Genomic DNA, 26,958 nt, shown 5'->3' with positions numbered 1-26,958 from the left:
TTTAAGTAAAATGTGATGTTTAGAGGTGAAATATGGAGCCGAATAAAAAATGCAGATCACCTGCCAATTGCTGCAAATGGCGCTCCTGTTAAAAGAGCAGCCTCAAGGAGGGATTCCAGAGTCCATAGCCTTAAGGAAAGTCATTGCTACAGGTCTTTTATGGGGGAAACTGCAAGACAAAGAGAAAAAGGCTGTCAGCTGTTTGGATGCAACAATAACATCGTGTCTTTCAGCATATTTTACCAAGTCAAGCTAGCTTTCTTCCTTGCCAGACATTCCGGGGTGTTAAATCCAAAAGAAAGGGAAGGTTGCACTGGAGAAAAATATGTTTATCTCATTTTATATGTATATGCTGATGTACACCATCTTGATATTTTCTGTCAGTGAGTAGTATACACGGATTTTTTAATAAGTAAAATAACTTCTTTCACAAATGAATATTTTACTTGATAACAACAGTTTGCGGGCCACTTTTAGCAACAATATCTAAGCAGTTTGCACATTTTAAAAAATCCTAGTCTTGAACACATTCCAAAAAATAATATAATTCTGGTATTGAGTATGTTTTTTAATCAAAAACTAAAGTTTCGGAGAAAAAGTCAGAATGCCCCCCACAAAAAAAATCTGTGTTGGAATGTTATAATCATTTTACACGTTTACCAAAAGCTGGGTAAACAGAATCATAGTGTTGAAAGGGACCACTAGGATTCTAGTCCACCCCCCCCCCCCCGCAATGCAGGAATCTTTTTCCCACCAACTAAGCGGGTGGCGCTGTGGGTTAAACCACAGAGCCTAGGGCTTGCCGATCAGAAGATCGGCGGTTTGAATCCCTGCGAAGGGGTGAGCTCCCGTTGCTCGGTCCCTGCTCCTGCCAACCTAGCAGTTCGAAAGCATGTCAAAGTGCAAGTAGATAAATAGGTACCGCTCTGGCGGGAAGGTAAACGGCGTTTCCATGCGCTGCTCTGGTTCGCCAGAAGCGGCTTAGTCATGCTGGCCACATGACCCAGAAGCTGTATGCCGGCTCCCTCGGCCAATAAAGTGAAATGAGTGTCACAAGCCCAGAGTCAGTCATGACTGGACTTAATGGTCAGGGGTCCCTTTACCTTTAAGCTATTCCAGAGCAGTAAATGACATACTTGTTATAGCAAGTTAAGGAGCCTGTTACAAAGTTGTAAAGTTGAATGTCGATCACATTGTCATTGTATCTTGCATTGTTTTGTATTTATAATACGTTGCTTAATAATTTGTATCTATTTTTGTTGCGTTTATATCCCACCTTTCCTTCAAGGGACCGAAGGTGGCAAACATGGTTCTCTTCCTCTTCATTTTATCTTCACAGCAACCATGTGAGGTGGGTTAGACTGAGAGACGTGACTGGGCCAAGGTCACCTAGTGAGTTTCACGGCTGAGTGGGGGATTTGAACCCTGGTCTCCCGGGTTCCCGATCCAACACACTAAGTGCTACACCACACTGGCTCTCACACTAGGTATGGAAGAGACCCTGTTTGTAAATTTTATTATAGAGTGTGTTTTGCCCCCAGACCAGTATGGTTGCTTCTGGTTTTTGTCACCCAAAAGCAACTGTAGCTGTGTCAGCCCATGTAGAAAAATTCCGAATTCCAAACCAAGCTGTTACAAAATAAAATGTGCAAGCTTTTTAGTTTTACTGAATGCTTCTTTGGACAAAACAGACAACAAAAATGGAGTGGCGGACAATGTCAAGTTTAATGAAGCTCTGTGAGGTGTTTTGCTTGCTTGCACGCACGCACACACTGCATTCCACCTTAAGACTGTGTCTGAATGCAAATTCCCTCTATGGCATGGGTAGGCAAACTAAGGCCTGGGGGCCAGATCACCTTCTCATTCTGGCCCTTGGACGGTTCAGGAATCAGAGTGTTTTTACATGAGTAGAAGGTGTTCTTTTATTTAGAATGCATCTCTGGGTTATTTGTGGGGCATAGAAATTCGTTCTTTCCCCCCAAAGAAAATATAGTCCAGCCCCCCACAAGGTCTGAGGGACAGTGGACCGGTCCCCTGCTGAAAAAGGTTGCTGACCCTTGCTCTATGGCTCCAATATCAGCCATCCCACCACCACCACCCCTCGCCCAACCCTTTGTATTGTTTGCCACCCATATCCCCAAACTTTTACCATGAAGGTGCCCGGATGTTAATAGCCCAGAGATGGAAAGAAGAGAGAGTCCCTACCAGAGAAGAATGGCAAATTAAGTTGATGGACTTTGCGGAAATGGCAAAAATGACCAGAAGAATCAGAAATCGGGAAGACCAAAATGTTAATATGGAATGGGGAAAGTATATAACACCTTAAAAACCATTGTAAACAATTAAAATTAGTAGTAGTAGGACTGGAGGACTGGAATTGGAATAACACTTGTAGTTTAATGTTGAGTTTTGGTCATTATACAGTGTGTAGATTTGGATTAATAGACAAGATGCAGGAGGAAAAGGTTAATATAGGGACCCACAAAGGGGAGGAGGGAAGTTCAGGAGATTCTTTGAAATTCTCTTTTTATGTTGGTTATTGGATAATGGTTTGTAAATTTCTAAAATCTGAAAAACTAAATAAAAAATTTAAAAAGAGAAGAAAATCTGAATGTGTACACACTTACGTTGTCACTGTTTTGGTTGCCCTAATGAAGGTGGATTTTATAACTGGTGTGACTCTCCAAACTCTTTGCAAATGTATTCTCTTAGTGACACTGGAAGCTACCTTATCCCCAATCTGCCAAGACAACAAAGAGGGGGAAATCCCCAACTAAACAAAGCTAAAAAAAAAGACCAAAGTCCATTTTAAACATGGGTCCACCTTCCCTTTAGGAATGTGTTTCCAGAGGTGCCAAGACCTGCGATTGGGATCCTTCCCCTGGCTGTTATATACATCAAATGTGAATGGTGCTATCATTTTATTGCATTGCCCATTCCTCATGCGAGACTTGTTTTCTGCAAACGTTTTGTTTCTGTCCTGCAGGAAGGGTATAGTGTTGAAAAACCTTTCTTTTAGCCTACTGGTTTTGTTTTTAACAGGTTGGTTATGTATATAAGTAACAGTAAAGGTAAAGGGACCCCTGACCATTAGGTCCAGTCGTGACCGACTCTGGGGTTGTGGCGCTCATCTCGCTTTACTGGCCGAGGGAGCCAGCGTACAGCTTCCGGATCATGTGGCCAGCATGACTAAGCCGCTTCTGGCGAACCAGAGCAGCGCACGGAAACACAGCTTACCTTCCCGCCAGAGCAGTACCTATTTATCTACTTGTACTTTGACGTGCTTTCGAACTGCTAGGTTGGCAGGAGCTGGGACCGAGCAACGGGAGCTCACCCCATCGCGGGGATTCAAACCGCCAACCTTCTGATCGGCAAGTCCTAGGCTCTGTGGTTTAACCCACAGCGCCACCTGCGTCCCACATAAGTAACAGTAAAACAGAGTAAAAAGCAGTGTTTTGTTTGTTTGTTGCATTTCTCTCCCTCCTTTCCTCCAAAGGAGCTCAAGGTGCTGTACATAGTTCGCATTTTAGGTCAAGTAGTGAGCTTCATGGCTCAGTGGGGATATGAACCAGGTCTCCCAGGCCAACTTCCTCCACCCACTATTGTTTCTTGCCCCCTCCCCAACACACACATTTATAAGTGTTTCTGCAAGGGGGTTCAGTCTTTGGGCTGAAAAAGCTCTCCTTCCCCTGCCTTACCTGCCAGTTTTCCATGGATTTCTAGAGCAGGGTTTCCCAAACTTGGGTCTCCAACAAAACAGCTGGACTACAATTCCCATCATCCCTAGCTAGCAGGACCAGTGGTCAGGGATGATGGGAATTGTAGTCTAGCTGGAGACCCAAGTTTGGGGAAGCCTGTTCTAGACGGACCAGTTGTGTTCTTTATATTCATAATGTTATATGTTTTGGGGGACCCACCCCCTAAATCCTAGAAATTAAGAAACTATAGGGCTTTATTTCACCCAGGTCAAAGACCCAGTTTGGCACCAGCCAATGAACTCTCCAATGTTCTATTTGTCCTGGAAGCATTCAAGTTCTTGACAGGCCTTTTGGGGGATTAAAAAAAAAATGTGTAGACTTGCACTAGACTAGAGAGTCACTGGTGTGCATTGAAAGCACTGCTGTATTTTCGGGTGGTTCCATTGCACTTCCAAAAATGACAGGTCTCCCAGGTCTGCTATTAAACAGAATGATGAATGAACACACAAAGAGAAGACAGCAACACACCAGTTCCAAAACAGACATTTTAATCTTGGTGAAGCACCTCTTAGAAATTGTATCCTTACAAAACTTTTTTTATTTAAATAAAAAGGCCAGGGTGCTCTCATTGGAACTCTGTACAAAATATACAGTATCAAACACTTGTTTCCAAATGGTTGCACAGTACTTAAATGAAGTGGAGAAAAGACCCCTTTTTAAATTGTCTGGCAGGACTGCAAGATGGGGAAATAGCAGGCTTTCCCCCTCCCCTTTCCAAACCGATCCGCATACTCAGTGCACCACGGAAATAATAATATTAACAACAATAATAACAGCAAAAATAACAAGGAGAAAATGGCAAGCGGTGCTGCCTCTAGATACTATCACATGAGCACAAGGGGCGTCGCAATGCATCCCTTGCCTAAGATTTGCTTAGGATAAATCACTTCCTCTGTGACCCAGCTTGCGGTACTGTGTTCTGTACACACATCTAGTCTCTGAATTCTGTCCAGATCTGGCTGGAAAGGGACTTTGTCATATCCAAAGCCTTCCAGTCCGCTGCAAGTTTCAATGTGTGGCAGGGAGGGCCAACTGCTGTTAGACACCCAACTCTCATAGAATGGCCAATGGTCAGGAACGGATAGGAATTGCAGCCCAAGAACATCTGGGCAGCACCACAGTCCTGCCTTAAAACTATCTTCCATTACTGTCTCACGTCTCTTTTTCAGAACAATAATTTTGCCACCAGCACAAACACATCTTCAGGTGTCTTGGACAATTCGCACATGACAGAGCTAATCTGTCATTCATACTTTCCTTTCCGATTCCCTTTAATATACACAAGAGCTTCTTAAAAAAAAATCATCTTAAGTCCACAAACAGTACCAAGAACTGCTTTGAAAACTTGCACAAAAATAAAGTACCAAATTTGAAGCCTTTAATAAAAAAAAAAAATAGATCTGAAGGCAGCAGCAACTCCTTATAAAGGCCAAGCTGTCACATTTCTAAAATGTGGTAGTTTAAGCCACAAAAAACCCAAACATTTAAGTACAGGAGCCATGTGCCCACTGACGTTATGGAGAAATCAGGACTTTTCAAACCTGTCTTCTCTTTTTTTAAATACACACACAGGAAGGAAACTGGTTGTTTTTTTAAAAAAAAGAAATGTATCAAATGGTCCCCATTAGAATTAAGCATGGGTCACTGTTATCAACAGAAAGCAGGTGAAATGGTAAAGTTATTTCCAGGCTGATTCTCTTCTGATGGTGACGGGTGGAGGCCACCAAGACTGAATGCTTCACAAATCTCCAGCCTCAAAAACAAAAAGGAAAACCTGCTGCACTTAGAAAAGTAGCTCATCAGGGGGAAATAGAACCATGGATTGCTAGCTTTCTATGTGCAGTGATACTTTGCATCCTTACGTATTGTTGTATGGAAGGCGTATTCAGTAACTCAGAAAACTGTGCTTCCACCTCACCTGCATGGTTTGAGCAAGTGAATTTGGCAAGAAAGGCGTCAAAAAAAGAAAAAGAACCCCAGTCGGGTAGGTAGCATGGCATCTCCCATGAGTGAAATTCATCTACAGGAAAAGGAAACCCATGAAATGCAGCCCTTTCTGCAATGCCAGTGGGAGAGGCAGGACTCCCGAAAGGTGCTGCTCATCTCTTTTTGGAGGCCTCAAGAAAGCAGGAAGAAGCAGCAGCTGCTAGTACAGCAACAGCTCCTGCCTCCATGCTGAAAGGATCCGTTCCTCTCTTCCACCCACCCACCCACCAGTCTTGCCTGCTGCTTCAACAAGCAAATCAACCGAACTGCAGGCCCAATCCACACTTTGTGGCAAACCAAGGTGAATGGTTTTTACTGTGAACGTGATGATTTGGGCTGCTTTCTTCCACCCCATTGGGAGAAACAAACTGATGATTCTGGGCATAGCATTATTGAACTATGGAATAGCGGCCTTTTTTCCACTCAAGCAAACCCCCAAGAGGTAAGCCATGAACAAACCTCAGGTGCTAACCATGGTTGGTTGGTTTTTGAACAAAACAAACCATGGTTCTTGACGTGGACATAGGCTTGGATCCAGTGCTAGTCCAATTCAAAGCCAACCCGCTGAAATTAATGGACTTAAGTCCATTTATTTCAATGGATCTACTCTGACTTAGTTGGCAAGAATGCTGAGCCAGGGATCATGGTTTGTTTCTCTCCTTGCAACAGCAAGGGGTAGCAGAGCAGCTAAAATCAATGTGTTCACAATGAACTATTAGCTATCGTTCACCAGGGTGAGCAAATAGGGCCAGTGGTCACAGATGAAGTTCATTGCCCTCTGATGTCCCTGGACCAGTAATGCTGGATTCTCTCTTTTTGTCATGGGTGTGGAGGCAGCAGGAAGGAGAATGAACTACAAACTGCCAAGCAAAATCTTTTCTCTCCAGCACCCAAACTGGCAATTGCTTAAGAATTGTGTCTGGATCATCTCAGAATATATGGAAGTCTCGTGGTTTGCAAGGGATCCAGGGATCCACCCCTCCTTTTTTCTCACTGGCCCTCTGAGCAGTGCCAGGCAGCTTTTCCTTTCCCACAATGCCCCTGACCTGCTGTCACTTTGGAGCACTGTGGGAAATTTAAAGGGTGACAGCTGTCTGTCACAGCGGCCAGCTATACTTGCCGGTGCCCACCAACACAAGAGGAGGCCCACCAGTGGGAAACAGACCAAGGGCATCCTCAAACCTGGACCTCAACCCTGAACGGAGGAGTTTTAAAAGACCAGTAGCCAGCTGCCTCATTCAGCAGCAAGCGCAGTGTGCTTTGGTGCTGGGAGGAAGAGCACAGAAGCCATCTTGTGAACTCTAGGTCCTGTTCCCATGTTCCTCCTTTGACATGGCTGCCACCACAAACTACCACAATATGCCAAGGTTTCCTGAAGACATGTGGAGCCCTGTGGCATTTGGCGGGCTCCACGCCACCAGAGGAACATCTGGAGAGAGTCCTCATCAGCCTCTTCAAAATGCATGGAGATTAGGCCTGGGAGATGCCCAGGACCATGGAACATAGCTATGCTTTCAGGCACCTTGCTAATGGGGTTCCAATCTGCCAGCAGGATGACCCAATTGGACATTATCTCACTCTCCCCACCCACACCAAACACACACACACACTCACTCACTCACTCACTCACTCACTCATCCACCTCCAACCAGCCTTTCTTATAGTCCTGCAAAATCTCGAGGTAATATTGCCAATCAGGCTCACTGTCATATTGCACCGCGAAAACTGTCTTCAGAGGGTTCTTGTGGTATTTGTGAATCCGCAGCACCAATCCTGGGTACCACGCTTCTGTCTTGTCCTTCTCCTCGTACAAGTGCCTGATCCGCTTGCCAACAAGGTCCGGATACTGAGGGGGCAAAGCGTAGGCCTTCGTACCACCCGGCGCCCGGTGCCTGAACCTCTTCAGGAGCACTGAAGGCTGCTTTCTCCTCTTCTTGCGGGCAGCTTTTGGGGCTGGTGGCCCCTGGATATCTCGAAGGGCGTTCTGGAATTTGATGTGGACCATAGATTTCTTACAGTGATGGAGACCCTCTGAGGTACTGGCTGTTTTCCTGTCATCTGATTTGGCCAGCTTCACCTTAAGAGCCCCGGGGAGTTTAAGGGCTGGCAAAAGCTGCTCCGCAGTTTTAGGGTGAAGCGGCAGTCCTTTGGTCTTCAAGGCCACAGAGGCAGAGTCTTTCTCAGGCTGCAACTTTGCTCCCTTTAATGCAGCATCCCTTTGGATAGAAGGTGAGGAGGGTCCCTGAGACATATCATCATCTATTTGATGGCAGGTCTTGGAGGGCAAACAAGAAGCCAATCTATATTTTTTGCCTTGCTTATGCTTCCTTGCGAAGTGTTGGGTGAGAGACTGGGCTGTCATACCCTGTAAACATCTGGTTGCATCTGTTGACTTCAAGACGTCTGGTGATAAAGCTTCAGTGTCCATCTTTGGGCTCTCCTCTGCAAGATCACCTGTGGAAACAGAAAATTAATAATAAACGTTCAGCCAAATTAGTGCCTGCGCCCTCAACAGACAACCATCCATCGCAGTCCTATAACCTGATCAGAAAATACACAGCCTTCACTCAGAAGATGTAACAGACTCTCACCTGGACTCCCCCAGTAGGTGGGACTGTAGATAAAAAGGTAAAAGACCCCTGGATGGTTAAGTCCAGTCAAAGGTGACTATGGGATTGCGGTGCTCATCTCGCTTTCAGGCCGAGGGAGACAGAGTTTGTCCACAGACAGCTTTCCGGGTCATGTGGCCAGCATGACTAAACCGCTTCTGGCCCAATGGAACACCGTGACAGAAGCCAGAGCGCATGGAAACGCCGTTTACCTTCCTGCCGCAGCGGTACCTATTTATCTACTTGCACTGGCATGCTTTCGAACTGCTAGGTTGGCAGGAGCTGGGACAGAACAACGGGAGCTCACCCCGTCACAGAGATTCGAACCACTGACCTTCTAATCGGAAAGCCCAAGAGGCTCAGTGGTTTAGACCACAGTGCCCCCCATGACCCTAGGTGGGACTGTACACCTGATCTAGCTCCTGCAAAGATCCTCTTAAGCCATGGAGAGGGAAGAAGGTCAACTGGAGTTCACTGGACAATTTGCAATGGAATACTGGTTTCCTTGCAAAGAAACTGGGGGTCAGGTGAATCTTGTTCTTGAGCACACAGCTGGGGAACCTGGAGCTCTCCAGATGTTGCTGAACTCCACACTCTCAACAGCTCTAGCCAGCTTGGTCAGGGTTTGATAAGAGTTGTGGCCCAGCAAATACCTGGGATGGCCACTAATTCCCCATCCACGTTCGTAAGCAAGAGTGCAGACTCCAGGATAACAGCATCACTGCAACCTTTTGAAATCTCCATCACAGAGGTGGCACCCATTGATGCCCACACTTGCAGTGCTCATGTCAGGTGGCAGAGGAACCAACCCCCACAGCAGATTGCCAGGAAAGAATAAGACAAGCAAAAGTTCTTACCATCTGCTTTTTATTCAAAATTCACAGAGAGAGGCTTAGGAATGCTGCCTCCAGGAATAATGGCGTTGTCCCGAGTGAGTCTCCACCCTTCCGTCTCTCCCACATACTCATGCATCATCGCTACAGGTGCTGAAAAGGGCCCTCTGCCTTTGAGCTCTTTGCTCTCCTACTTTCAATGCTTGCCATGTTCGGGAGGGTAGGAATGCTTTCCAAAAGGACTGTGTGCGCCAGCTGTCATCCCCCCGCTTGGTGCTTCTTCTTCCTCCTCCTCTCCCACTATTTCCCAGCTTTCCCCCTCATCTGCCTCTGAGCTGTGTTCTTGCTCAAACCCCTGTTGTAATTCTGAACTGTCTTCTTCTTCTCTGGAAGGGACAGGCTTGGGAGGTGATCTCCACCATTCCTCCTCTGCCCAGTCCCTGATATATAATGCTTTAGGACAGCTTATCACCACTTGTATTTTCCAATTGATTTCTTCAGCACCCTTCGCCTGCTGAGCGACGAGGCGACTGGCGCACACATGCCGAGGTGGCTGCAAGCCGACCATCTCTGCTCCAGGCAATTCACACAGGAACAGCGAGGTTCAAAGTATGTTTTCAAGCAAGGCTGGCATCGTCATCTGGCACCTTGGGACAGCTGCCGCAGTCCCAGCCCCTTGGGACAGGGCCCACCGCAGCCTGCTCAGGGACACCCCCACAACAAGGTTGGCTATGCACTACCGTTCAAAATTTCACAAAGCGCCAGAGTGGCATCATTCCAGGGCAGACGGTGGGGCACGTCTTTCTCTTAAGGGCTGCATTGCCTTGAGAGTAATCTGCCAGGGGCAGCTGGTTGGCAGAGGGTGGGGCCAAAGGCAGGCAGGAATCTGCTTTTCTGACTTCTTCCACCAACCCCTTCTCTCTCTCTCTCTCTCTCTCTCTCTCTCTCTCTCTCTGATACCTTGAACCAAGATGCCTTGAACCCAGCCACTAGTCCATTTAACTCTGATCAGTGATGAATCACTACAGTGTTAGGACTGGGGTGTGTGTGTGTATTTTTCAGCACTCACTACCTTTGAAGCTAAAACTTCCCACTACCCCTGCCTATTGGGTCATGCTGCCTGGGACTAATGGGAGCTGGAGTCCAGCAACATTAAGAGTGCACCCAATTTCCCCATCCCAGTGCTAGGGGTCAAAGCCAGGGTCCTTCTGCAAGCAAAGCATGGGCTCTACTACTTAGGGAAAATGCAGGGGGGAACATTTGGCCCTCCAGTTGTTGCTGAACTACAAACCCCACCATTCCTGGTGGGGGTTGCAACTCCCATCAGCTCCAGCCAGCATACCTGCTGGTCGGGGATTATGGGAGTTGGGAGTCCAAGCACCCCTGGAGGTCCAGAGGCCGGGGGCACCAGCCGGTCTCCACCACTATAAGCAGCTGCACACCACATAAACCCACACAAAGAACAGATACCTACTTGGAGGTATGCAGGACAGCCTGTGAAGTGGGACCTGGAAAAAAATAAAGTTACGCATAATCATCTGGTGTGTTAGTGAAAGGGTCGGTCATAAAGTCGGCTGGCAGTGGGTGTTTGGATGGAGCTAACCTAAGGGTGACTACCCCCTCTGCAAAAAGAAGACTGTGCCCTCTCTCTCTCCAAATATATATATACAGTGGAACCTTGGTTTCTGAGCATCTTGGAAGCCGAACGTCGAAAACCCGGAAGTAATTGCTTCCATTTTCGAACGTGCCTCGGAAGTCGAACACCTTCCGAGGCGCATTTTTCATATTTCTCCCCCCCCCCCATTGACTTTGCAGCCAACCCATTGATCCTTGGTTTTCAAATGTTTCCGAAGTTGAGCGGTCTTCCGGAACCTTGTAAACAGAGGTTCCACTGTACACACATTAGGCTGCCATTTCACATCCCCTGTGTGAGGAGTTGTAGTGCCTGGATTTGTCATGAGGAGGGGGAACAGGCTTGGAAGAGCCGTGAGGCTATGGGGGACCAAAGGAGCTGTTAAGGGATGCAGCGTTCGCATGAAGTGTAATGTGGGGTGCTAGGATCGATGAGCAGCACAAATAGGGCCACCAGCCCCTAATACCCTCCCCCCACACACGTGGATATAGACAGCTGCCTTTTACAAGGTCAGATTGTCCACTTAGCCCAGTATTGCTTGCTCTGGCTGGCAGCAGCTCTCCAGGGGCTCAGGCAGACGTCTTTCGTATCAGCTGCTTCTTTGATCCCTTGGCTGGGGACTGAACCTGGCACCTCCACCATGAGCCTCGGGTATATTATTCAACACTTTGCAGAAAGGCAAAAAAGCCCAACGGGCTCACGGCGGCCTCTTTGGACCCTTGGTGTAATGGCAGAAAAACAGATTCAGAAACCACCGGCAGGGGTGGGGGAGCACGGCCATGCTGCAACCAGGGCTCTCCACGAGAACCAGGTATCCCGACGGTGGCAGAGCCCATTCTGCCCCTGCAGGCTGCTTGGGCATGATTTTCACCTGCATCCCCAAGGCTAGGGAGCAGATGGAATATCCTGGTGTGCAGTGAGTGTTGCATTCAATAACTTTCTGACTGTAGGAAGAAGAAGAAGAGTTTGGATTTGATATCCCACTTTATCACTACCCGAAGGAGTCTCAAAGCGGCTAACATTCTCCTTTCCCTTCCTCCCCCACAACAAATACTCTGTGAGTTGAGTGGGGGTAAGAGACTTCAGAGAAGTGTGACTGGCCCAAGGTCACCCAGCAGCAGCATGTGGAGGAGCAGGGAAGCAAACCCAGTTCACCAGATTACAAGTCCACAGCTCTTAACCACTACACCACATTGGCTTCCTCGGAAGGTGGTGGGCTTTCCTAGGTGGTTTTTAAGCAGAGGTTGGATAGCCATCTGTCATGGATGCTTTAGTGGAGATTCTTGCATTGCATGGATTGGACTAAAAAAAAAAGAAGGTAAAGGTAAAGGACCCCTGGACCTTCCCGCCACAGCAGTACAGGTTTATCTACTTGCACTGGTATGCTTTCGAAATGCTAGGTTGGCAGGAGCTGGGACAGAGTAACAGGAGCTCCCTCCGTCGCGGGGATTCAAACTGCTGACCTTCCAATCGGCAAGCCCAAGAGGCTCAGTGGTTTAGACCACAGCGCCACCTGCATCCCCCGGATTGGACTAGATGAGCTTCAGGGCCCCTTCCAACCCCATCTACAATTCTATGGTTCTATAATTCTGACAGGTAGAAATGTTTCTGTTTAGGTAAAGGTAAGGTAAAGGACCCCTGGATGGTTAAGTCAGTCAAAGGTGACTATGGATGGAAGTTCAAATCCCTGTGACGAGGTGAGCTCCTGTTGCTCTGTCCCAGCTCCTGCCAACCTAGCAGTTCAAAAGCACGCCAGTGCAAGTAGATAAATAGATACCACTGCGGCGGGAAGGCAAACAGCGTTTCCATGCACTCTGGCTTCTGTCATGGTGTTCCACTGCAACAGAAGCGGTTTAGTCATGCTGGCCACATGGCCCAGAAGGCTGTCGGTGGACAAATGCCGGCTCCCTCGGCCTGTTTCTATTTTTTCCAGCTCAAGGATGTGCGTATGCATATGCACACACAGAGAGAGATTTTCCCCTAACAATTTCACCATTCCTTCTGCTGACCTCCCTGCAGCCTAAACAAGCTCCATTCTGCCCTATCCAAATCAAGAGGCTGGAATGGTCCGAGATATTTGCACCCACACCTCACCAGATTCTGAACTAGACAAGAGCTCCCATCCTACATGTCACACTCACAGTCATGCAAATGCCTAGACTTCACAAGAATAGCATCCATGCCAAACGAGAAGCAGCTGAGCGCAGGCACCAAAACCCAAGAGTACAGCAGAGATATCATTTTGCTTCAGGGTAGAGCGGGGAGAGAGCTCCTTGCTGAAAAGCAGGTTGCATGCCACCGTTAGCTGCACTTACCAAGCTGTTGCTTGACGCAGTCGTGCCAGTGGAGGTTCAGAAGGTCTGGGTAGATATCGGGCAGCTGTTTCAAGGCCAGCAGTTTCAGCATCCGGGAGGTGCAGCTCTTTAGCTCCAGGTCCCTCAGCAGCCTCTCCTCAGATAAGGTTGTGGGACGTAGCTCCACCCTGTGGTCCTGCAGCACGTGGTCAACAGAGGAGCTGGACAGGTTGGGGAAGAGGGTCTCCTTCACCACATGAATGGGGATGAAGATGGTGCCCGCTCGGATCACGTGGGGAAAGGGGCACCTGCGAGTAAACAGGATGGCCTCCAGCTGAGACAGCAGTTTGTTAAGGAACAGCGCCATGTCCTTGAAAGCCAGCCAGATCTCCTTGCCCTTGGAAGGCATCGGAGCTTCAGAAAACTTCGAGCCGTTCTTGTGCTTTGCCGACCCTACTGCCTTCCCTTGGCGATCCCCTTTGGACTTGGTCTTCTCCAGCCACTCCTTGAGGAGCTCTGGAGCGGAGGTAGACACGGAGCAGGAAATGATGGTGCAGATCGATGTATGCAAGGCAGTGAAATGCTGCCTGGGGGAATGTTGCTTATCGGGCAATTCGCTGCTGGTGGAAAGCGAGGCACCGGTCTCTTCCAGGGCAGGAGACACAGCAGGTGCACTAGGAGGTGGGGCTTTTGAAGCATCTGGCAGCTTAACGTTAAAGCAATTCTGTGGCAAGAGTTGAGTTTCGGGCTGAGTCACCGCCTGCTGAAGGCTTTGCTGAACCGGAGACGTGTTTTGCTGAGTCGCCGCGTGTGGGAGGCTTTGCTGAATTGGAGGTGTGTTTTGCCGAGTCGCTGCATAGGGGAGGCTTTGCTGAACCGGAGGCGTGTTTTGCCGAGTCGCTGCATAGGGGAGGCTTTGCTGAACCGGAGACGTGTTTTGCCGAGTCGCTGCATAGGGGAGGCTTTGCTGAACCGGAGGCGTGTTTTGCCGAGTCGCTGCATAGGGGAGGCTTTGCTGAACCGGAGGCATGTTTTGCTGAGTCGCTGCATAGGGGAGGCTTTGCTGAACCGGAGCCATGTTTTGCTGAGTCGCCACTTGCGGGAGGCTTTGTTGAACTGGTGGGTTGCTTTGCAGATCTGTTGCTTGTCCAGAGCCTTCTCGCAATGTAGAGACATCACTGGCCTTAACAAACACATGGGAGCTCGGTTGCAAGGAGGAAGAGTCTTGTTGCACTGCACAACCTCGCCCAGCTGCATGCGACTTTTGGATTTTGAATTTTTTGTACAAGAATGCTGAAGAGCTGTGAAAACTGCTCTTTCCCGCAGAGCCACTTTTCCCGGCCAACTCTGCCATTTGCACATTAGCCTCCTGCACAATCTCCTGTCTCTTAGGCAAAGTCTCGCTCGCCTCCTTCCCTTTGCTCTCTGAACTTTCCCTTTCAACAGCCTCCATCTTCCCAGGTGACCTCTGAAGACTGGGCACTTCTGCCATGCCTTCTGTTTTAAAGCTGAGATCCAGGGCGTGGTCTTCTCTGGCCCCAGCACTGCCATTTATACAAACTGGTGGGGCCTGGTGACTGGGCGCAGGCCCACTGGGAGGCAAGCCTTTGATCTGGCAGCTCTCCCAAGTCCCAGCATAATCTTCATGCCCTCTCACAACCCCTGCACAGTTTCTGCTTGGCTCCCTTTTAACAACTTTTGCCATCACATCACAAGTGGTTTCTTTCCTTCCGGGCAGCGGTGCCTGAGACACTTCCCCTGACCGTACAGGGTCTGGCCGCGGTGGGCTCTGGACTTCCATGCATTTGGCTGAGTTACCAAAAGAGGTCTCCTGGGTTTGACAGCTTTTAGAGAGCGAAATCTCCGCTGACTCAGAATCAGCCAGGTAACGTTGGTAAGGCGCCAAGCTAAAGACGTTGTTGATAACAGGCATAGGAGGGGAAGAAGAGGGGAGGGGTTCCTCGGGTCTTTTAGCACCCCTTCCTTTGTCCTCCGATGGCTGCCGCATACTTTGGAATGAGGAACCGGAATCCTCAAGGATGTTTTGGAGGAGATCTCCTTTAATGCAGGACTCATGGGACGCAACTGGACTGTCCGAAATCACGATGCACTTCCCTGATTCAGTTTTGCAAGCCCAGAAGTTGCTTTTCTTGGCTTCGGGTATTAAAGCGGACCTTCTGGGTGTGTCACAGAGTTCCTCTCCCTTAGCGTTGGCCTCTTCTGAATGGCTCTGACCCACCCTGCAGGCAGCCTCTTGCATGGACCGAAACCTACTAAGGAAGCCAGGCAATCTGTCCGCAGGGTGGTGCATCTGCGAAGGCTGGCGTTGAGGAGGTGCCCATTGACTCGGAATGTTCTCGTTGCTTAGCTTGGCAACGGGATCGCCCTCGCGACAATCCGGAAGGCCATCTCTGCTGGAGAAAGAGCCACAATACGAAGCCTTTTCCGACAGAGTGCAGCTGGAGATGGGAGCCTCGTGCACCAAGTCCGCTTTGGTCCTCGCGTTTGGTTGGGGCTCATGTTCCCGAAAAGGCTGGTGGCTGGGCGGGGTTGCCGCAGGAGGAGGAGGAGGACCAAGTGATCTGTAGATATAGCTGTCCAAGTGACTAGGATAATAACTCTGTGGTGTTAAGTAAGAGCCTGGGAGAAGCTGAGGATCATCGCGGCCCGGAGAAGCAAAGCCTTTGCAGGCTGGCAGAGCAAAGAGGGAATTGGGTTTCTCTGCCTGAACACAGCTCTGGTGGTACAACAGCATCTGTTCGTGTGAAGTCAGCGCGTAGGAAGTGAGCGGGTAACATGCAGGTGACCTCTCTTGGTACATCAGGTTCTGGGGATTGGCCAGTGGGCTGGTAGGAGGAGGTAGCTTTGACCAGGCATGTTTGCGAGGACTTCCGCCACGAGCCTCAGGGATATTCGGCGGGCTGTGGTATGTGGCCTGGCATTTCTCAAACACTTTGCGGAACGGCGAAAAGCCAACCGGGCTCACAGAAGTGTCTTTGGACCCTTGGTGGGATGGCAGGTAACCCGATTCAGAAACTACCGATTTGGAGGGCACGGCTGTGCCACAACCAGGCCTCTCCACGTGAACCAGGTGTCCAGACGGTGGCAGAGCCCATTCTGCTCCCGCCGGCTGCTTGGGCATGCTCTCCACCTGCATCCCCAAGGCTAGGGAGCCTTTCGGACTGTAGCTGGACTCAGCACAGTAACTGTGGTTCCGGAACACCGGTTTCGGCACCGCCAGAGTCGAGAAACCTGCCGCTGTTCGAGGAGAATGCTGTGCCGGGTAGCTGTGCACCCAGGCCTGCTGAGCGAGTCCTGTATGGCCCATGTAGTTGGCCAACTTCTCCTGAGCAGCCATGCACTTGCTGCCAGCCTTCTCGTGCCCAGAAATTTGACCCCGTGCCCCAAAACTTTCTGCTTCTGGTCTGTACAGCATGCACAGGGCTTTGTCTGTCCTCGGGGGGTGGCTGGCCGCGGCACCCGTGCAATGGGCGTAGGTCTCGGTGGGAGTCCAGGGAGACAAAGACTTGGGCCCTTCGTGACATTGAAGCGGGTAGGCAAAGCACGATCCCTTGTAGCTGTAATGGTTGTCTGAGGTGTAGCCAGGCAGGGTGCTCGACCTGCACAAACCCGACGAGAGAACATGGCCTGCCTCCACCTCCAGTCGAGGGTGCTTGCTGTAACTCAGGGCCCCGAGTGGCTCCAAACGTCGCTTCTCAGCCATTACACTGCCCTCACCACCTCCGGTCTTGGAGAGTCACTCTGGATACTCTGCAAGGGGACGAAAGAAAAGGCAAACAATCAGGGATCCAAGCCTACCACACTGTTTTCTTGCTAGGCAAAGATTTGCTCGCATGGCAGTTGTTAAGTTGTGGGCGAACATATCAGGCGACACAGCGATTCTTCAAACAGCTCTTGTTTATTCAGAGGCCAGAACAGAACCGAGCTGAAGGGCTCAGTAAGCCTGCTCATATAGAGCTCCAGTACAACGTTACTGTAGCAACTTTCTAAAACTATCCAATCACTAACGTCACTTTCGATCCTTCATTTGCATAACTATCTACAGTATCCCCCTGCTGGCCCAGGGTGAGAACTTCAGTACATAACAGCAGTCATCTGCACGCCAAGGCTCTCCAGATGTTGATGGACCACAATTCCCATCTTCATCCCTGGCCATGCTGGCTGGGGCCCAGGAGAGCTGTAGCCCCAAAATACTTGGAAGCCATCAGCGTTACCTATCCCTCCATAGCTGATGCTTCTCTCTTGCGAGTGGGTGATGCCATTTTAGAGACACAAGCAACAGCACTCCCAGCCTCAACCTCAGAAACAGAGGGAATTACGTTGTCTCCCTGTTTGAGTATGTAAAACATTGGGGGGTATATAACCTATTGCAAATCGAGTTCTCTGGTTATGTCACCAAACTGGGAAAATTATGAGAGAAGGAGAAAATTCTCTCTTGCACTTTTCCCACTCCATTCCAGATTTCATACACCACAGTCATCTTCTTTTTCTTTTGAACTGAAAAGGTTGCAGATAGATCTGACATCTTTCCTGCAGAGGGCACACAGAGCCAACTGCTCAGGCACTGAGAGAGGAAATCCCCTTTTCAGCACAATATAACAGAGGAATTGCTTTGCCTATCTACCAAGCTCCTGTCGTTTCTTTAACCTGGCAGTATTTTGTATAGAAAACATTTATCGAGGAAGGTTAGTTTTTAAAGGGGGGGAGGAATAATCATAAATGTGCACATTCATTTCATCTTTCATAATTTCATTCTGCTTTATTTCCCATAGCCCCCCGAGGGGCAAAAGTTCCCTACAGTAAACCTGCTCAGATTCACCTGGCATCATCCACACATTTTCAAGATACATCCACTGTCTTAAGGACTAGAAACTTGGGTTTTTTTTAAAAAAAAAATGAAACAAAACATGAAAGTGGAAATTCTCAGAGTGCTATGCTAACTGCTCAATTTAGCATGTTTATTTTATTTGTATTTAGTGAACAAATACAATATTTGGCCAATGCAATATTTGGGAAGCATGGCAGTTTTGACTTTTCTAGCTTTGTTCACTAAATACAAATAAAATAAACACGCTAAATTCACCCTCTGGTGAAAAAGTTCCCGATGCAAACTGCCATCATTTGCATAGGAACAAATTCATACCTTGAGGGGTTTTGCCTGGCTGGAAGGTGTCCTTGATACCTTCATGGTGTCTCTTGCTTCTTGGAAAATAGAAAAGGCTGAACATGCCCAGTGGGCATGGTACGCTGGCTGACTTTTGGGGTGGGGAGATGGAAAACCAGGGAGAATGAAATATCCTAGAAAAGGATAGAGCTGGCTGGAATGTAAAACAGGAGCATTCTACACTAATGCATTTTGTTGGTGATCCCACTGCTCCATACTCTGATTTTTCAAAGCAGACAACAACTTCTGCAGAGGGGGTTAAGAGGAGGGAGAAGGGAGCCTGACTTAAGAGAGAAACAGGCTCTAAGCCTTGCTGGCTCCTGTTTCAAATCTTGCATCACTTAAGTGGTCCCCCTGCATTCACATCTTTGCAGTTACACATTCGCTTAAGTCAGAAAGTCAGTAAAACAACCAACTAAGAAGGAACCGTCAGACAGCACTAGGTCCCTGCGTGATTCCTTGGCAGGAGCCAAAAATGTCTAGGAACTAAACATTTCAGGCTTCTCAGCAAATGCAGAGTCACCACTAAACCGTTTGGGATTTGGGATTCTCACATTAGGAAGGAGGCACTTCTTAAAGGTTCCTCTATTTTTCTTGGAAATTTCAAATCTGACCTCAAACACCTGCTCTCCTCCAGGCTACAGTCAACACCTGCTCTCATCCAGGCCTCTGAGTCTGCAGAAGGTAAACAACTTAGATAGAAACTGCTTTGACAGAGCAATCCTGTGCATGTCTACACAGAAGTGAAGTCCCATTTACTACTTACTTGCTTACAAGGGAATAAGCTCAAACAGGCTCATTCGCTAGTAAGCAAGTCTGCTTAGGATCTTAGTCAAGTTATAAACTTATCCCACGACTTGGTCACCCATGACAAAAGATGTTTGGAAGCAGAAATATAAGATTGAGAACATTCTGCTCTTGCAATTTGTTTATTGTGGAAAGATTTGTTTATTGTCTCTCCACAAATTGTTTATTGTTCTGTTGGGGCTACAGTAATTTTTCTCAAACTTGGATTACCAGCTGTTATTGGACCACCATTATCCCTGACCACTGGTCCTGCTAGCTAGGCAATGAATCAAATTTCTCCCCTTCCCTAAATTGTCAACCACCTGAAGCACTTTGCTTAGCAGGTGTGCTTTACATTCTCCCAAATAAATTAGTAACACAATTTTCACGGATTATCTACTTTGGCCACAACTGAATTCTGGACCATTAGGTCCAGTCGCAGACGACTCTGGGGTTGCGCACTCATCTCACTCTATAGGCCGAGGGAGCCAGCGTTTGTCCGCAGACAGCTTCCGGGTCATGTGGCCAGCATGACTAAGCCACTTCTGGTAACCAGAGCAGCGCATGGAAATGCAGTTTACCTTCCCGCCAGAACAGTACCTATTTATCTACTTGCACATTGACATGCTTTCAAACTGCTAGGTGGGCAGCAGCAGGGACCGAGCAACGGGAGCTCACCCCGGCGCGGGGATTCAAACTGCCGACCTTCTGATCATCAAGCCCTGGGCTCAGCGGTTTAGACCACAGCGCCATGGGCGCTTTGAGATCATCAACTCTCTCTGACCCCTAACTCACCCCCATTCTCCTCCCCCCCCCCCGCAAGAAAGGAAAAATACAGTAAGGTCCCATGTGACCTGCCTCATCAGCACCCCAGTTTAAAAAAGAGAATGCAGTTAGGTCAGAATCAGCAGCCACATTCATAGCCAGATTTGTGTCAGCATCTAAGCCAAGGTACAACAGACTCAGATTCCAAAGTTCAGAGCTGGAGGCGAACTATCTTTCCTTTCCACCTCCCTAAGGAGATGCTAATTATATACTTCTCTCCAAAGAACAAACCGAGATTAGCTGTATGCACCGCGGATTGGAACTATTAACTGCGGCAAAACAGTGTGTTTGAAAAAATATATCTGGGGAGTTGAAGTGGAAACCTGCATGCTGAATCTGTGCAAGATGATAATTATAATCATCACTCACCACACACACTGCTGTTCATCCCATGGGAAAAACACACAGGTGTCCATAGAAAGGGATAGCCAGGTGCAAAAGGCCTTTCAGCAGGTGAAATTCTTCTGCACAATCAATAAAGGTGCAGCTCTTTCTTCCCTTCCATCCTGCCCCCCTGTCCAGACAATGGCCATATATTGAGCTCAAGAGAGGAAACAGAAGACGAAGGGGGAAAGATATCTGTTTTTGGGGGGGGGATAGCGATACAAGAGTGTGGAGTTAATTCATTTCACAACAAACTAACCCTCCTGGCTCTATGCTTTTCACACAGAATCCGTCCCACATCTTCCCACACATATTTTCTATTTGTACTCCGAGAAACCCTTTCAGTGTTTTTTATAAATTTTATTTCGTTTTCCAGATTTTGAAATTTACAAAAAAAATTTAACGAACAAACATAAAAAGAGAGCTCTGAAGAATCTCCTGGACTTCCCTCCACCCCTTTGTGGGTCCTTATATTCACCTTTCTCTCTTGAATCTTGTCTATTAATCCAAATCTATTAAATCTTCTTTATAACCAAAATTCAACATTAAACTGTAAGTGTTATTCCAATCCTACCAATAATTTTAATTGTTTACAATGGTTTTTAAGGTAAGTTACATATTTTTAAGGCAAGAAAGTATATACTTTCTCCATTCCTTATTACAATTTTAGTCTTCCTGATTTCTAATTCTTTCAGTCATTTTTGCCATTTTGGCATAGTCCATCAACTTAATCTGCCATTCTTCTCTGGTAGGAACCAGAGTGTGCTTTTTAGCAGAGGGTGAACAAAGCATGGAGGATTGTATCATACTGGACTGAATATAAGCCTCACTTTCCCCCCAAATTCCGAGCGTGAAAAGTTAAAGCATGGCTGAAACAGACATACGGTAAAACGGAACAAAAAAATGTTTTATTGCCGATTTGCGAGCTTGATACTGTTCATTTGTCATTTAGGGGTGTGAGTGCCTGCGGAATTGTAGCAATTGAAGAGCAATTTGCAATTTTAGCGATTGTACGGTAACTTTAGTAGGCTTGCAAGATTGGGCTAAAATTGGCTCGGAGTTACAAGTCTACCAACCGCAGCAATTTTCAGCCTGTAACCCAATTCAAAGGGAACGGCTTATATTCGGGTATTGTCTCCCCCCCCCCCCATGAATTTTAAAGATGTGATTTATTTGTGGGTGCGGCTTATATTCGGACCAATACGGTATGTGTTGTGTTTCTCCTCAAGCAGCACTGTGACGTAGACTAGGCTGACAGAGACAGGAAACGCATTCACACACAGGAATTACTGTGTTTGTTTTTCCTATTATAATGCTAGCATTTGTATCCCAGATTCTAAGGCTCCTTTTACAAAGCATTAGCCATTCCATTCTGGAACTCTGGCTTAAAAAAAAAAAAATCAACATACTGCTAAATGTTAAATGGCACGAAAAAATGTACGTTGGAATGCCAACACACCACATTTCATAGTATGGAATTACAATAAATTGCCATTTTCAAAACTCTTGCAATTTTCCAGGTCAGCTGGGTTGCAAACGTACGTTTTCCGTAAGCAAATAACATAGAAATAAATGCAATACTTCCACTCGGTTTTGCTAGGTTTCCAGAAGCGACTTTTGCATCGTGAGAAAGATCACGTGAAACATGGAACTTCTCAGATGAGGAAATGTCACCAAAATGGAATAAAGTACAGGAAGAAGCACCACGGACAGAATAATTGCCACACACAGGAAGAAGAAGGATATAGTTTGAGTTCCTCACTCATGGTTTTATAAATCATTTAATGTGTCAACACGAATAGAAGTTATTAATATTGCAGTTGTTGTCCAAGGGATTATTATTATGACTGGAATGTAATGGAAGTTAATAAGATTTTGGAATGCAGAAATAAAGTGGTACCTCAGGTTAAGAACTTAATTCATTCTGGAAGTCCGTTCTTAACCTGAAGCTGTTCTTAACCCGAAGCACCACCCCACCAATGGGGACTCCTGCTGCCACTGCCCCACCGCCGCACAATTTCTGTTCTCATCTTGAAGCAAAGTTCTTAACCTGAGATACTATTTCTGGGTTAGCAGAGTCTTTAACCTGAAGCGTACGTAACCTGAAGTGTATGTAACCCGAGGTACCACTGTACAGCAAATAATCAAGCCATCAATTCTAACACGTGGGGGAGCCACCTTATCTAAATTATTTAATTTGGTATTTGAACTATTGCCATTAATAATTGTATTATAAATTGGTATTGTTATAATGTGGCCATTATTGGATTGCAATTGAAAACTAATAAAAATTATTATCGAAATGGAATAAAGTGTGGTCCGAATGCAGCCAGGAACTGGCCCGGGGTCACCCAGCAAACTTCATGGCTTCATGGAGCTTTGAACTTTGGCCTCCCAGGTCCTAGTCCCAACACTCAAACCACAATACCACACTGGCTTTCAGCCTGGGTTAAGTGTGACATACAATATCTATAGTCCAGGGGTCAGCAACCTTTTTCAACCGTGGGCCGGTCCACCATCCCTCAGACCTTGTGGGGGGGTGGACTATATTTTTTTTGGGGGGGGGAGAACGAATTCCAATGCCCCACAAATAACCCAGAGATGCATTTTAAATAAAAGCACACATTCTACTCATGTAAAAACACACTGATTCCCGGACCACCCACAGGCCAGATTTAGAAGGAGATTGGGCCTCATCCAGCCCCTGAGCCTTAGGTTGCCTACCCCTGCTATTATCCATTGCCTGCAGACAGAAACCTATCATGCTATAGCCAGAAGTCCTGGGATGCTTTCATAGGAACCCACTTTTCCTGTTTACTCCACCCACCCCATAGATCATCCACTCTCGGTGTCAGAACTCATGGGGCCACTTATTTTGGCAGTCCCCTTTCCTGCTGCAGTCCTGCATGCATTGAAAAATGCGTTGATAACCGCAACTTTATTTAAATGGTTTTGCTCGTGGCGTAACTTTGGACCACACATTTCTCAGGAGGCAACTCATTATGAGAACACAGTTGCGCCACCAGCCTGTTATGCAATGAGGCAAGCCCGTGGCAAGGCAGCAGGCTGTACACACTTAATATGCACAGGGAGATAAGTAAGCACAGTACCTACTGAACTCATACAAAAGGTATTTTTGCCCAAGCTGCCAGTACATAGTGGCCCAACATCAAGCCCTGAAAGATTGCAGCTAGCAATGATCTCACTTGGCTAGCACAATTATGCTCAGGTTTATGAGACGGTTCCTTGCACCTTCCTCTAGAAATACCTTCACATCCTGGCTGTGGGCTTCTCCTAAGCACCTGATCAGCCACAGTGTGAAACAATATGAGGAACTAGGTGGGTCTTTGCCCTCACCCAGCAAAGCTTTTCTTATTTTCTTGCAAAGGAGAAGACAAAACGTTTTGGTCCACCCAGATGTCTGAAATCATGATAGCTGCAAGATGTACTCTTGGCACCAAGGATGGTGACCAAAATACTTTATAAACAGCCTTTCTCAACCTTGGGTCCCCAGATGCTTTTGGCCTACAATTCCCATCATCCCTGACCACTGGTCCTGTGAGCTAGGGATCATGGGAGTTGTAGGCCAGAAACATCTGGGGACCCAAGGTTGAGAAAGGCTGCTTTATAACAAACCCAAATAAACATTTGGCATGAGAAATACACTCATCAGAAAGCTACATCCTCAAGCTGCCTCAGGGCCTCGCCTCTTTAGAGCTTGTGTGGAAGACCCAGGCAGGAACTGCTCCAGAACCTGGCAAACTGGAAACTGCATAACCATGGACTGGACTCCCCAACATCACATCCTTATTTTCTTACTGCTAAACAAAACCTTCTGCCGTAGGAGCCAACTCCTGAGGGATGAGGGGTCTTCACCCACCCCGATAAAATATTTGAGAGGAGCACACACAAACACCCCAAGTTGATGGGTATTGCCATTCTTTCTTTTTTTCATGCTTTACTGAAGATCTCATATAACATATATAGCATATATGATGTACATCATCTTGAATATACAAAAAGAAAACAACTGTATAAACAAAATCCATAAACAAATAATATTCCACATATTTACAGAACTTAAACTTGGGTTGTTTTGTAGTATCTCTTGTATTCTTATCTAATTACTAACATAGATTAAATGTCTTACCTGATTAGTAACATAGATTAAATTAAATAAACTAAAAATTAGACTTCCTATCATTTCCCGATGTATATTCTCATTCTAATAGTGCATGTACATATTATTATCATATTCTTTTTGTTTTTTCTAATACATCTCTACAGCAATTTGTACCTTTTGTCTTCCCTCCCCTCATATTTGTCTTTAAACAAGGGTCATTCAAACGCTGCCATAGATATTATGCTTCTGTTATTTTTTCGTAAATATTTCTTATATTTATCCCATTTTTTAACAAATACTTGCCTAGAGTTGCCTCTCAAACTGTTAGTCATTTTTGCCATTTCTACATATTCCTGTAACTTACTTTGCCAATCTGATATAGTTGGGACATTTTGCCCTTTCCAGTTCATTGCTACCAGCATTCAAGCTGCGGCCACGGCATAAAGGAAGAGCTCTCTAAAAAAAATTGGTATATCATTGCCTGGAATACTTAACAGAAAGGCTTCTGGCTTTTTTAAGAATGTTAGCCCCATAATTTTTTTTCAGCTCTTCATAGAAGAGACACCAAAACTCTGATCTTTTTGCATGACCACCACATGTGGTACATGTCTTCATTGCTTTCTCCACACCTCCAACAGTTGTTCGCTATGTTTTTGTACATCTTTGAGAGCTTTGATGGTGTAAGATACCATCTATATTGCATCTTTAGCATATTTTCTTTGATGTTGTAACACGCAGTAAACTTCATAGTTGTATTCCAAAGACTTTCCCACCCACTCAGCAGTATAGGGCACCCTATATCCTGGGCCCATCTGATCATAACTACCTTAACATCTTCCTTCTTAACTTCTCAGTCAAGGAAGAGTCGGTACATCCTTGATATTATCTTAACGTTATTACAATATTTACTTATTCCTTTTCAAATCTCGAGGGCTCAATAGCAAATCCATTCTTTTTATCCTGTCTAAAGTTCTCGTGGAGTTGATGATATTCTAGCCATCATGAGAGCTGATCTTTAATTTCCTCGTATTTTCTAATCTTAATTTGGCTACCATCTTCTATCAGTAATGACTTATATGTTAACCAGTTTTCTCTCATAGTTTTCTTCTTTACGGCCTTAGCCTCTAATGGAGATATCCATCGAGAGGTCTTAGGTTCCATCAGTCTTTTGTATTTTTCCCATACCTTAAATAAGGCATTTCTTACTATGTGGCCAGTGAAACCTTTATGCACTTTAGATTTATCGTAATTTAGATACGCATGCCTACAGTAGCGGTTGTTAGATGGGCATTGCCATTCAAATGATGTGCATGTACTGAGTCATAAGATCGGTTATGCAAGGCAAAGCATGGCTTACCTGCCCCCCCCCCCTCCGCAATATTTTATTCAACTCAAACAGGACTGAAAAACTGCATCTTACATCAACCTGCACCTGAAGCCTGAGAATTGTCTTTGCAAGAATGTACGTTCATTCATATTTAGTGGACCTGTAAAGGGGTAAAAGAGTATTGGGCAGTAATGAATTGAAAAAAATGTCTAAAAGCACTTTTCCAAAAAAAAAAAAACCACAAAAAAACCCAGAGTCCTTTTTGTTGGGGATAATTCAGAGGGAAATTCCCAGGTGTTAAAAAAAGGTTATTTATGTATGTCACAATCGTGGCCGGTGTTTTGTTGGCCTAAAAATGGAAAACGAGCAACTAAAGAAGAATGGCAACTTAAACTGATGGAATATGCGCAGCTTGCAGATCTAACATATAGAATAAGAGAACAAGAAGAACATACGTTTAGAGAAGATTGGAAAACGTTTATTGAATATATGGGGGAAATTATGTACACTTGAAAACGTTGGCTGCATTAAGATAAATTCAACAGTGTAAATAAGTTTTGATGGATGTAATAATGGAATACTGAATTGTTTAGATAATGTAAAATATGCAGGGATTTATGTTATGCAAAATGAACCATGGAAAGAGAAGGGAAGTCATTGATATTTTAAGGTTGTTTAAATGAATACAGTGGTGCCTCGCAAGACGAAATTAATCCGTTCCGCGAGTGTCTTCGTCTAGCCGTTTTTTCGTCTTGCGAAGCAACCCTATTAGCGGCTTAACGGATTAGCGCTATTAGCGGTTTAGCGGCTATTAAAGGCTTATCGTCTTAGCGGATTAGCTGCTAAAGGCTATTAAAGGCTTAGCGGCTTAGATAAAGGGGGGGGGGAGCGGAAAAAAAATCTCAAGACTCGCAAGACATTTTCGTCTTGCGAAGCAAGCCCATAGGGAAATTCGTCCTGCGAAGCAACTCAAAAATGGAAAACCCTTTCGTCTAGCGGGTTTTCCGTCTTGCGAGGCATTCGTCTTGCGGGGCACCACTGTACTCTAAATTATAAATTTTAATAAACACACACATATATATATATATATGCACACAAAATGGAGGGAAAGAGAATTGCCTTTGCATAACAGTTTCCATAATGTAGCATCATAACATTGGGTGGTATTCAATGACGCATTATTCAAAATAGACGGACCTAACTTAATTTCAAGGG

The 26,958-nt window shown here is 46.3% G+C and overlaps 1 protein-coding gene across 2 annotated transcripts in view; it reads right to left on the bottom strand.

Moving 5' to 3' along the window:
• Window positions 1-4,229: 4,229 nt before the first annotated feature.
• LOC308462533 (uncharacterized protein C15orf39 homolog) overlaps window positions 4,230-26,958 on the bottom strand; it is a 44,524-nt gene continuing 21,795 nt past the window's right edge. Inside the window, exons 2-4 of one of the 2 annotated variants that reach the window (XM_080980257.1) lie at window positions 13,135-16,884; window positions 10,661-10,694; window positions 8,058-8,198 (exon numbers count right to left, since the gene is read on the bottom strand). In XM_080980257.1, coding sequence (XP_080836383.1) covers window positions 8,195-8,198; window positions 10,661-10,694; window positions 13,135-16,837 — 3,741 coding nt within the window. In that variant the 5' untranslated portion in view covers window positions 16,838-16,884 and the 3' untranslated portion in view covers window positions 8,058-8,194. Of the gene's footprint in view, window positions 8,199-10,660; window positions 10,695-13,134; window positions 16,885-26,958 lie in introns of both variants that reach the window. The other variant, XM_080980256.1, reaches the window with a different exon arrangement.

The sequence above is a fragment of the Podarcis pityusensis genome, assembly GCF_964106645.2.
Source record: "Podarcis pityusensis genome assembly, chromosome: 14".
NCBI classification, from domain to species: Eukaryota; Metazoa; Chordata; class Lepidosauria; order Squamata; family Lacertidae; genus Podarcis; species Podarcis pityusensis.
Note: the sequence above shows the minus strand (reverse complement) of the source record. Positions and strands in the feature narration are given on the sequence as shown.